The 12,722-nt window shown below is 39.0% G+C and overlaps 1 protein-coding gene across 8 annotated transcripts in view; it reads right to left on the bottom strand.

The window, feature by feature from the left end:
- Positions 1–12,722, bottom strand: part of CLASP1 (cytoplasmic linker associated protein 1) — a 263,096-nt gene that overhangs the window by 110,068 nt on the left and 140,306 nt on the right. For all 8 annotated transcript variants that reach the window (XM_072757530.1, XM_072757533.1, XM_072757532.1 and 5 more), the window contains exons 9-14: positions 9,567–9,719; positions 6,716–6,789; positions 5,467–5,559; positions 4,436–4,581; positions 3,243–3,378; positions 2,129–2,199 (exon numbers count right to left, since the gene is read on the bottom strand). In XM_072757530.1, the coding sequence (XP_072613631.1) occupies positions 2,129–2,199; positions 3,243–3,378; positions 4,436–4,581; positions 5,467–5,559; positions 6,716–6,789; positions 9,567–9,719 (673 nt within the window). The remainder of the gene's footprint in view (positions 1–2,128; positions 2,200–3,242; positions 3,379–4,435; positions 4,582–5,466; positions 5,560–6,715; positions 6,790–9,566; positions 9,720–12,722) is intronic.

Genomic DNA, 12,722 nt, shown 5'->3' with positions numbered 1-12,722 from the left:
CCTTTCTCAAGGCAGAGGGACTGGATGTCCCTATTACTTCTTCCAGCATTAAGACACATGGTTCTGACTGATGCACACACTCTAATGTAAGAACAGCAATCCTAGCGTGTGACTGAGAGAGCGGTGAAGGGGATGACATTTCTATTGTCACAGTGAATGCAGGTTACCAGTCATTTAGCATCAGAAGCCAGAATTTTTAAATTCTGTGGCTGAACAATGTTGCCCCAAAATTCATACACTGAAGCCCTAATGCCCCCCAAAAATTCATATACTGAAGCCCTAATGCCCTTTACATAGACATAAAGGAGATAGGACCTTCAGGAGGTAATCAGGTTCAAATGAGGTCATGAAAATGGGGCTCTAATAATGGGGCTGGCGGTGCCCTTCTAAGAAGAAACCCCAGATAGCATGTTCTCTCTCTCTCTGCCTTGTGAAGACACAGTGACGAGGCAGCCACCTGCAAGCAGAACTCATTAGAACTCAACCATGGTAGCAGTGCAACCTCAGATTTCCAGCTTCCAGAACTGTGAGAAAATCAATTTCTGTTGTTTAAGCCAGCCAGCATACGGTATTTTGTTACAGCAGCCTGAGCTGGCTGATTACACTAAACATCCTGTAACATACTACAACAAAGATCCATGTCACTTCATCAGAGGTGAAGCACACTCTGAATTTCTCTCAGAAAACCAAAAACAATAGTGACAATAATAGCAAAAGCAGCAACATACTCTAATAATGGGTACCATTTATTAAGGCTACATGAAGTGCCAAACCACTTTACCCCAATGATTGAGCCCATGGAACAACTCTGCCCCAGGAATAACGAGAATACTCATAGGTTAGACTATTAGTCAATGGGAAGAGGTAATGCTTCACCCTGCAGTCTACTGGGTTCTGAAATTCACTAACATCCTCTCCCCTGCTGAATTCACTCTGAACTCTAGAAGGCGAAGCTGAACTGTGGGTAAAGGGTAGACTGCATTCCTCAGAGAAATACAGGAGGCCACGCAGTTAGAGATTAAACTTCTTCAGTGGAAGATGTCAATTCCTTCCTTCTTGGCTTCATAAAGGTAGATGATTCCCCTTTCCTCCTTTAGGACTTCCACAGAGCTGTTGACAAGATGGATAGGCGGCCACCTTAGGCCTGTAGCAGGCACCCCTACCCATGGAAATGTGGCAAAACCTATGTGATATCCCAGGGAAGGAGGGAAATGATGGGCAGTGAATTTAAGCCAGGCTCCAAGTCTAGAGTGAAGGGCTCTTTCACTGGACTAGGATCAGACAATGAACTCCAGGAATGTAGTCAAGAGGCTGCTGCTCAGGCTGGCCATTAATTTACCCTATGAAACTCCTACTATGGTCCACTGAGAGGCTTCAACAGAGTCCATAAATCCCCTTAAAATCTACACAAAACTATTCTGCACATTTACATTTTCTTGGCAAGAGATGCCACAGGTTTTATTATACTCTCAAGAGTCAAGAACCACAGATTCCAGCTAGAAGAAGCCTTATTTGTCACATGTGATCTCAGCTCATCCGGACCCAAAACCAGCCACGGATCTGGAACAAAGACCTAGCTAACTACCTAGGTGGTATCTCCTGGATACATCTCCCACAATTGTGCAGCAAAAGCACATATTGGACAGGATTCAAAATCCCAGAAATCACTGTCAGAAGAGGGAACAACATATGCCTCCTTCTACCTACAGTAATATTAAATAGATGTAATCAATTTTATAATGTTCTTTTTCTTGCATGCAGTTACCACTTTCATTCAGAGAAGGAGTACACACCGATGATTTAGGTTAGAGGGACTACCTGGAAAAAAATGTATACTCCCTTCCATTAACTCACATACATACATATGCACATTCTCTCTCTCTCTCTCTCTCTCTCTCCTTTTCTCTCTTGTTCTCTCTCTCTCACACACACATACAATTAATAGAGGTTGTCCAAATTTATTTTCCAGACTATTTAGATCAAGATCCTTCAAACCAAAGACCTTTATTGCAATAATTTAAAATAATTTTAACATTTCAAACATGAATTTGTTTCCATGGACGCAAATTCTGGAATTTATTTTGATTTTTAACAATTTAAAAACAATGAGGAAACTTTAAAAATTTACCTTCTAACTGCAACAGACTTAGAGGTACAGTTGCTTGTTATGACAGGTATTAGCCTAGGGATGTGTGTGTGCTGCAGAGAACAACAAAAACAGAGGTGAACACTTGAAAATACAAAAATAAAATAAAACTAAGACAACCACATTTCCTCATTAAGCCACCTAAAGCACATATATATTTAGATTAGAACTTCACAGAGCTTAAAAAGGAAAAAGAATTTCATTCGATATTGCCAAAGGCCATGACAAATTTACAGAGCCTCAACAGACCACCCAATGATATATAAATAAATCTAACAAACCATTGGTGGGAAGTCTAAACTATCTGGCAATGGGGATCTAACTGAGTTCAAAAGGGATCTGAAGACCAATGTTTTGATACTGTTTCAATGGAAATGTCCAACAATGGCTTTGGATTTAATATTTCAAGTAGGCGGTGCAAATAGTAGGGGCTAAAAATAATACAACTAAGTGACCCACAATAACCAGGAATATGCTGGAAAGATTTTAGCATCATCAAGTCCCAGTCTCAAGGTTTGCCTCTGGGGAAAAGAGACTCGCAGGTGAGAAGAAAGTGATGTGGAGAACATTCATTTTTGAGAACATTCATTTTTAGCTTTTGTGCATTATTAGGTTTTATTGAAAACTTGTCTGTAAATTACTTGGATAGTTATTTAAATAAATCAGTGTTTAGAACACTGAAAAGAACCTTTTGTTTATGGGCTTAAACACAATTAACTAAATAAAAACTTAAGGTGAATAACAAAGCCACAAGCACAAATAGCTAAAATGGAATGACTGGGAATTAAGGAGTAATATCTGGAGACAAAAAGAACTAGGTAGAAACCCAGAAGCAGATGCAGATGTCCAAATATTTAAAGCCAATGATGAGTAAATGATCAACACATCAGTAGGCATACACCATATCCATAATTCACATCACAAAATGTAAAAGGCTCATATAGGATATAATTAAGGAGGGGAGAAGCTGATTTGTATCTACAATATGATTCTAACTATATGAAATCATGCTAATGAAAAATGCCTCCAATGTCGCTTATCAACCACCACCGTTTGCCACTTGCTTATTCTATGTATGGCCCCAAAATATACTTACCCGAATGATTAACCTAACAGCTACAACACCAGAAGTGGCCATAATTTTGGCACTATTTGGAATTAAATTAAAGATGGTTGGCATAATGGCTTCAGCTCCATGGTCAAATTTATTTCCCAGAACTGATGACAGATGCCTACAATAAGAAAGGAAAACTGCACTGTAGCTGTATTTCTTGGAAACAGTGAAGCATATAAACTTCAACATTGCAGGGCTTTTGATTAAAGTTATCTAGAGATAAAGGTAACAGTCTAAGATACTTTAAAAATACTTCCAATGTGCACAAAGTGGACTTGGCAAATAGCCATTGGCCCACAAGTTTGGTTCTTTTATTTTTTAAATAAGTCATTTCCAACTAATGAGTCTGAAAATAGCAAAAGACAAACTGATCATACACAAAATATAAATGAGAAAGCTCCCTCATCCTTTCCCCTCCTTTTGCCTCATTAAAAAACCTTTAACACATAATATACATGCTTCCCTATCTGACACTTTCAACAGCTGCAGTTTCTCCTTCCTATTGCTGCTTTGATATTCTCACACACTTTCAAACACAGAAGTTCCAGCTTCAAACACTGATAATAGGTTTAGCTAGTGTAAAATTATAGCCTTTGACTTTAACTTTATAGCTACAGTACTCTTCTGGAAATAAACAAAAATTCTGATCATCATGATATATCCAGGCAGCAAAACTCAATGAAAAAGCTGAGAAACAAAAATTTGCAAAATTTCTTTTTTCTGTTATTAGTAACAACTGCTTCAAGTTTAAAATAAAGGCTTCAGGGCAGCCCAGGGCCTGATCCTGGAGATCCAGGATCGAGTCCCACTCGGGATCCAGTCCCTGCATGGAGCCTGCTTCTCCCTCTGCCTGTGTCTCTGCCTCTCTCTCTCTCTCTCTCTGTGTGTCTCTAATGAATAAATAAATAAAATATTTTTAAAAATAAATAAATAAAATAAAGGCTTCAGAGCTAAGTCACTGAATAAAATTGAAAATCTGTCGCTTTTACATCAGTGGGCAGGAAATACTGTAATACTATAAAAGTACCAACAAACATATAAATGGAATTGGTCCTGGACACTAGTCAGAAGGTACATTAAAGAGACTTGCTGGGCATATTCAATGAACCATCTCTGAAGCACTGCAACGAGGCTATTTTAGGATGTGTGAGAATGTGAAGCATGGCAGTCCTTACCCCAGCGTGATACAAGCCTCCCGCACTACCTGAGACCGCAGGTCCTTAGCAGATAATTTAAAGGCTCCATCCAAAAGACGCAAATGTTGAAAGAAGTTATCATACTCAGCAGCACCAGCCAAAAGTAAAGATCTAATCTTTTTAAGCTGACGGGACAAAAAAAATTAAGAGATACACAAAACAATTTTTAAAACCATAAATATAAAAACAACAAAAACTATCAAACAAGAGACAAAAAGTTAATTGATGTAAAATAAAAGGTTTTCCCAAAAGAATTCAGCCAATTCAGCATCAGCTACCATACTCACAGAGAACAGATTATTTTAAAATACAGTATCTTACAATTCTAAAACCAATTCCAGCTGCCATTTGTTTAATGAATCAAAGAAAGGAGCAATCCTATATAGTCTGTTATATAGTATCCTCCACTGTATCCTTACTAAAAGACTAGTCTGAGTTTAAATGGAATATAGCAGTAATTTTATCACCTCACTTCCTGCCAGCTGACCACTGGAAAATAGCTTTCCTCAGATAAGACACACTCTCATTTTAATGTTCACCCCACTTTTCATTAATCCACTTTTTAAAATAGAAGGGACAGAACTTTCCAGCATATGATATGAAGAAAGAAAGGAAGAGAGGGACACACACTGAGAAAAGTCAATTCAGGGGCGCCTGGGTGGCTCAGTCACATAAGCATATATATGTCTTCAGGTTAGGTCATGATCCCAGGGTCCTAAGACTGAGCCTCACATTGGTTTCCCCACTCTGCTGGGAGCCTGCTTCTCCCTCTGCCTCTGCTGCTCCCCCATGCTTGTGCATGTTCTCCCTCCCCCCGCCCCCATCAAATAAGCAAATAAAATTTTTAAAAAAGAAGTATGGTACTCTACTAAAAGGGTTAAGTATAAATACAGTAATTTATATATAAAATACTACTTATAATTCATCAGAGCTATACTCCAATTGCACAATTATTTAGAACATTTAAATAAATCTAATGAAAATATAATCACATGAAGTCAACAGCTTACAGCATTTACTCTTTGCTCCCAATCATGCTTGTCATCAGATAATATTTCCCTAATCTTGTTTATGGATTCCTCAAGGTCTCGGCTGGAATAAATCTGTAAGCAAAGTTAATTTATAACCAATGTAAGGAATTTTATAGAATAAACAAAGAGTAGTTTTTAATCAAAGTCAAGAGCATTAAGTATACTTTAAAAGAAATTATTTCATTTTTCAGAAGGACCTACAACATCTAAGCAGATTTGTCTTAGAATGAGCTTCCTTCCTTTATGAATATATACTCCCTAGATTTCATACCAAATATGTATAACCCTGCTTCAAACACAGCTTTACTATAAACTTCACAGATGATTTCATGTACAGAAGAGAAGGAAGCCAGCAGGGGAACTGTCAGTGATGCACAAGTCATTTATTACTCTTAGTATTATTTGTAACACCACATCATACACATAACTTGAACACTCTCTTCCAATCTCCTTTCTCATTTATGCATACACCTGACTAATAAGATACGTAGGGGAATAATCAGCCAAGAATGATGCAAGCTGGGAAGGTCAAGGACTTAAGGATGAACCTGAGCCTATGATGCCGGTTACATGATTTATACACATATGGCAACCAAGCAGCAGGTGGCAAGTGATCGCACAGACATTAATTAGTGCTGTAGGAATCCAGAGCACCACATTCAGTGCAGGCTGAGGAAAGGTGTCATTAGCCCCCAGCTAACAACAGATGACATTGAGGCACAAAAGCAGTTAAAATGTGTGTACCCCAATCTTACGAGCAATGTCTGCTTCATCTGTTAGGGACTTAAGTGAAGCATCACAACAACATAGGCTTGGACTTTTATTAATCTGTTCTTTATAGCTTTGCAGACACCCAGTTCCTTGAAATTTACAAATAATCCTAAAAAAGGCAAGTCCCCAAATAAGCATGATTCTTTGTTCTCACACCTAAATCTAATCATTGCTTTCTCTCATTTACCTGACTTAACCCACAAATTTATTATTAGAGCAACAAGCAACTTCTCTCCAGTTCGTACTCAAAGATCACTTTGGGTCTTGACTTTCGCTCTTCATTTCAGCTATAAAAGGCACCAATGTTTTCTAGTCTGCAACAGCAGATCTCTTGTAGTCTCTGAGAGTTAAAAATTGCCTCATCTAGGAAGGGACTTCACATATCACCTATTTGAAAACTGAAAACTGAAGAGTATGTCTTAGCTGTTTTTAATCAAACTCAAATATCCTCACTCACCTGCACTACAGGTACATCATCAAATGCTTTAATAAAGTCCTCCTCATCAACAGCACCCGCTCCTTCTTTTGCAGCTATAAAAAAAGATTAATTTTTTTAAATGTGAACAATGTACACAGGGGTAATCTGAATATAAACAATCATCATTACATCTTAGAAGATTTGTATCTATTTTTCTAAAGGCTTAATGAAAATTTAGTGTTGTGGAACTGATAAAACATTACTAGCTTTTAATATCAAGGTGAAATGTAGTAATTCTATGATACTATATACATTAGCGTAGTCATTTAAAGGGGCCGACTACTTGTTAAGGAAGGCTTTTAACCTTTATAAGATATAGATAGTTTATATTATAGTCATGTCTGAATCTTTTGAAAGGTTCCTAATAAACAGATATATAACAAAATTTAATCCTTCAGGGCATAAATTAGGCTATGTTATTGTTAGGCAGCTAGCATAACAAATTTGTGAAATATTCAAGTAAATTCTAAAGAATTTAACAGTTTCATTTCAACTTTGTATTAATCTCAAAACATTTCCATTTCCCTGAATGCATGATAACTCAATTTTTCACATACGCATCAGTAGCAATTTTACCTCAAAGATGTTATAAGATGCTCTGTATACTTAGAAGTTGATTGCTATCATTTGAGAGTTTTTTCTTTTGCTAATATATGAACTCTACTTCACACATGAAAATCATGTGACTTATCAGATTTTTTTTTTTCTCCAAAATAAAAGTATCAAAATTGGAGTCTACGGCCATCTTGTAAGCCTCATTAAGGATTTTCACTGATTGCTTTTCTAGAGTTACCTTGCAGACAAGTTATTTTGTGTCTGAGGTCCCCATGGATGATTCCATGATTCTGGGAGCAAGAAATGTATGCCCTTAACTTTTGATGAAGATTCCTCACACTGAGTTCACAAGCTAACTGCAGAGACATGACAGTAATGCCATACTGTGATGTAATGCTCAATGTCTATTTTGGTGTAAAGACTGGATCCTCCCAAGCAGACAGGTCCTGAGCAAGCCCTGGACAAGTGTCATACCACGTACCCATGTACTAAAGGGGACTCGGAGACCAACATGGTCTGCAAGCCCCAGAATCAGACAAGGAGGAGTCATTAAGCCAATTCATGACCATGTTGTTTAAAAAAAAAAAAAAAAATTGGAAAAAAAGGTTAGGGCAAGGCTGAGCTCTGTATAAAACCTAGAGATAGGACTTTTGGAAGGGGTATGAGTAAGGGACAGGAAGGGAAAAAAAATAGTCTGATGATGTAGAAATCTTCTAAGCCTTGTTTGTGGAACTGATGCCTTCCAAGGATAGATTTTCTTAATGAAAGATTAGAAAGATTTTTCAGTCATAGAGAGGAAAGAAGTGCTGATACATGCTACAACACAGATAAAAGCATTATGCTTAGTGAAAGAAGCCAGATACAAAAGATCACATGTTACATGACTCCATTTCTATGAAATTATCTAGGATGGGCAAAAGCACAGAAGCACAATGCAGACTGCTGCCAGGGGCTGGGGGAAGGAAGACACGGGGAGCAACTGTCTAAAGGATCCGGGGCTTCCTTTTGGGAGCGGAGAAGCTCTTCTGAACTAGACAGAGGTGGTGGTTGCACAACACTGTGAATATACTAAATGCAACTGGACTAATACCTTCAAAATAGTTAACTTGATGCTTTGTGGATTTACACTCAAAGACAACCTTTTTAATACATCGGAAAATAAAAAAGATAGAAAGGGCCAAGAATACCAACAAACACACAGCTTTTCCTTCTGCCATCCATGCTGTAAACATCCCTGTCAACCATAAACACAGCTATTTTAACATGGACAGAGAAGCTGGGTGCAAAGGTACTGCAGGGGCATCGAGTTGACAGAGGCCAAAACCCCAACATTCTAAGGCCAGCACAGAAGGCCAGAAAGACCATCAGGAGACAGCATTTTAATGTCAATCCTTCCCCCAGTTTTAACTTTGTTCATCCAGCCAACTTCAAAAGCCCAATGGTAACAATAAGAACAGTTCTAAAAACAATTGTCTAAAGACAATTTGAAGTAAAAAGAAATTTGCATGTTGATTTCAAATGTGACAGGAAAATGCAAGTTATATATAATAAGGACTCAAATTGTCTAAATTAGAGGATGGCAGAGGAAGGACTTAGAGGAAGACATCTTTGTAAATCAATGTTCAAAAAGCTTTGGGGAGCTAATCCCTACCGTTTTCTTATTACTTAGGTCAACATTCACACAGGTCTCACAAGGAATAATGCTATTTGTAGGAACAAAATACATTTTAAAGACAGAAGGGGGATGCCTGGGTGGCACAGCGGTTTGGCGCCTGCCTTTGGCCCAGGGCGCGATCCTGGCAACCCGGGATCGAATCCCACGTCGGGCTCCCGGTGCATGGAGCCTGCTTCTCCCTCTGCCTATGTCTCTGCCTCTCTCTCTGTGTGCGTGACTATCATAAATAAATAAAAATTAAAAGAAAAAAAAACGGCCCCATGGTAATTTCAGGCATGGCTGGAGCCCCATAATGGAATAAAGCCATAAGGGCACACTCCTGCTCTGTCTCCAAGCTCTGCTCGCCTCTGCCCTGGCCATATTCTCCCATGGACTCCCCCAAGCCCCGTACCAAAACATGGCAACACAACAGCTCAAATTTCTACTGTCAGCTATTAGCATGAATAGCACAGTACTAATTTAAAGAACAGCAAGCAAAAACATATTGCAAACAGGATCACTCCACTACTGAAGGACAAGGAAGACAAACATGCACATGCACATCTGGTTTTAAAAGCTGGCAAAGCCGATCCCACAGCACCCCACGGAGGTTGATCTTACCTGAAGACTTGGGTCCAAGGGTGGATGATCCAAGCCGGCGGGTGGTCCCCATTCCAACGTTTCTCCGTGAACTGGGTGGAGCTTTGGATGATGTAGAACTAGCAGAGGAAGGTCTATTACCATCCACAGAATCTTCATCATCAAAATTTTTATCTGAAGCGAAAGTAGAGAAATCAATGTTTAAAAAAAGGGGGAGTACTTTTCCACCTGAATGTAGAACAACAAAGTAGTCATAGAGAGGTGAATGATGTGCCTACTCTTGAGACTTGAGGTGCCAGGTCAGGGTCTAGAAAGGTCTTAGGTAAATCCAAAATGCAGATACAAACATCATGTTTGCTCTCACATATCTAGAATGCTCTCCTGCTCTAATTTTGGAAAAAAGAGAAGACACAAAGAAGAAAACAATCTCTTATAAAAGCACCACCTAAGAACAGTTACTTTAACATTTTGGCATTATTTCTGACCATCCTTCCATACATTTTTAAATAACAGTTGACATGAGGCTACCTATCATTTGGTACTTTGCTTATTTCAAATATGTGCATTTTTCCATGTGCTTTCTAATATACTTCATAAACACCATTTTAATGGTTGCACAGTACTCTGCAATGAGAAAATGCCACAACTGAAACAACTCCTATTGTTAGGCCCTTGAGGTCATTCTAATAGGTCACCATTAGAAATAACATTGCAACAAACACCTTCCTATTTGCGTTTTTGTTTAAATCTCTAACAATTTTAAGAAAGAAAAAACAAAAACAAACCACCACCCTGGAAGCAATATATATATATATATATAGTGTAAAAGATTTTAGTATCTACTGCCAAACTTATTTTCAGAAAAGTAAAGTTCTTTTTTTCTGTAAGTTCAAAGAAGTACCCATGTTGTCACACACCTGCCAACACTAAGTATTATCATTTTTAAATGTCAATCAATTTGACAGATGAAAAAAATGCTTCCTCTTCAATGTCTCATTTCTCTTTTAGTGGGATCGAGCATGTTTCTTCAGTTCATTAACTTCTAAACTTTCTAAGCATCAGTGGATCCAATGAATAGTCCAAGGAAAACTGAAATATTCATTTAAAATTTAAAAGAAAAAAGAGGTGCTCCTGGGTGGTTCAGTTGATTAAATGTCTGCCTTCGGCTGGGGGGTCATGATCCCAGGGTCCTAGGATCAAACCCTGAGTTGGGCTCCCTGCTCCCCACCCCTATCTTCACCCCTGAGGTTGTGTTTACTCACTCTCTGTCAAATAAATAAATACATACATACATACATACACACAATTAAATTTTTTTTAATCTTTGGGTTTTTAAAAATCAACATATTTAGAAACAACATTTGGATGACACAAAGTTAAAGCTATCATGGTGCACTATATAGAGTACCATGGCCTTACACAGTATCTGCGAGTCATTCAGGAGGCTAAACAAAGGACCTAAGGGTTATTGAAAAAAGAAAAAGCAAGCAAGCAAGCAAGCAAACATCTGTAGCTGGCAATATTCATGATTTCTGAATAAAGATGCTAGATCTCTACCAATACATCTGAAGTAAAATAACTGTTGACCAGAAAACTGTATAAACAGCAGCCTGTTTCCTTGATTTGGTTGCTTCTTGGCTCAGCTATCAACAGCCAAGTCTCCTATCTACTCAGGAACCCCCCAACTACCAACAATCCACTTCAAACTACATGATGTTTTTAATTCAACACCGTGGCGGGGGGTGGGGGGGGGGTATGACCCATCCTTCTACATGCATATCCTTATGTAAATTAGCTTCCTCCAACGTGTCTTTATATTTTCCAGATCGCCTTATCAAGCAATCCTCTTTTACAGACACTTTTTTCAGTCCGCACACCAACTCTGCGCTGATCCAGAAGTTCAGTGGTCTCCTGGCACAGACTTCCTATGTGGATTCAAAAGGTGACTTTTGAACTGCAAATACATTAACGAGGCTCTTTCCAAGAGTAACACTGCATCTCATATTAAGGATAGGAACAACCCCAATGAAAGGTCACCCAGTGAGCACTAGCAGATGATTAGCAGTGGGCATTAGCAGAGACAAGGACTGCTCTCAGCCCACCTGCCCTCAGGGGAGTGCTAATCATCATTCTTGTCAGAACAGTAACAGTTCCAGTCTGTGGGAAAGGTACAGAATGAAAAGGACAAGTGAGAACACTAATATGCTTCACTCAGAAATTTATGTAAAGTCTGTTTAGTTTTTCTAACATGGGCAGGCACGGCATGGAGAACTGCATTCACTTAGTGAAAATTGTTTTCAATGGGCCAATGTCACCAGATTTCCTGAGGTTTCTACCGCAACAAGGATGATGAGTATCCAGGACCAGCCAGACACTACCACTGTCAGCAAACAGCTAGAAGCCAGAGTCTGTAAAACAACTATCTCAGATGAGACAACAGACAGTGCAGAACTGTGAGCCATGAGAGGGAGAAATAGGGTAAGTTATAGTCACCCAGCTTCCTCCCTGGACACAATTTCCAGGTTACCAAGTACTGGGAAGCGGACCCCAAAATGAACCTTGGAAGCCTTGCTAAGTGGAAAAAATGAAGATCAGACTTCAAGGGGACAGAGGGCGCTGGAAGGTACAGGCAGGGGTGCTGGGAAAGAAGATGCTGCACAAAAAGGGAAAGAGATCTCTAGAAATGAACTGAGTTCTAGGCCATGCATGCAGGAGTGAAATTCCACACCCAAGGCAGGGTGAAAAATGACCAGGAGGCTACAGGCTGAACAAATCCCAATGTGTGCACAAAGTAGGAGTGTGTTCATGCACCAGAGCAGAATGCCCTTGGAGACTCACCCCAGGCATTCAGTGAGACCCTGAGAGGGCAGGCCTTAATGGAAGGGCTGAACCATTTTATGCAGGGAAGGTCATAGTAAACCTGCCATTAAAAACAGACCTCTAGGGTATTAGAATAGACCTGCAAGTAACTAAAGGCTCTGCCAAGCAAAGCATAACAGAACAAAACAAAAGGCAGATACTTGACAATGTAACTAACAATTCCAACACACACTTAATCCAGATAAGTAAGTGGAATAGAGACTCAGAGACCTGTAGGACAGTATCAGAAAGAAGATAAGATATCACTTACAAAAGAAAATGACAAGCTTCATCAGAAACCATGTGTCAGAAGACAAT

Source organism: Vulpes vulpes, chromosome 5, assembly GCF_048418805.1.
Source record: "Vulpes vulpes isolate BD-2025 chromosome 5, VulVul3, whole genome shotgun sequence".
NCBI lineage: Eukaryota > Metazoa > Chordata > Mammalia > Carnivora > Canidae > Vulpes > Vulpes vulpes.
Note: the sequence above shows the minus strand (reverse complement) of the source record. Positions and strands in the feature narration are given on the sequence as shown.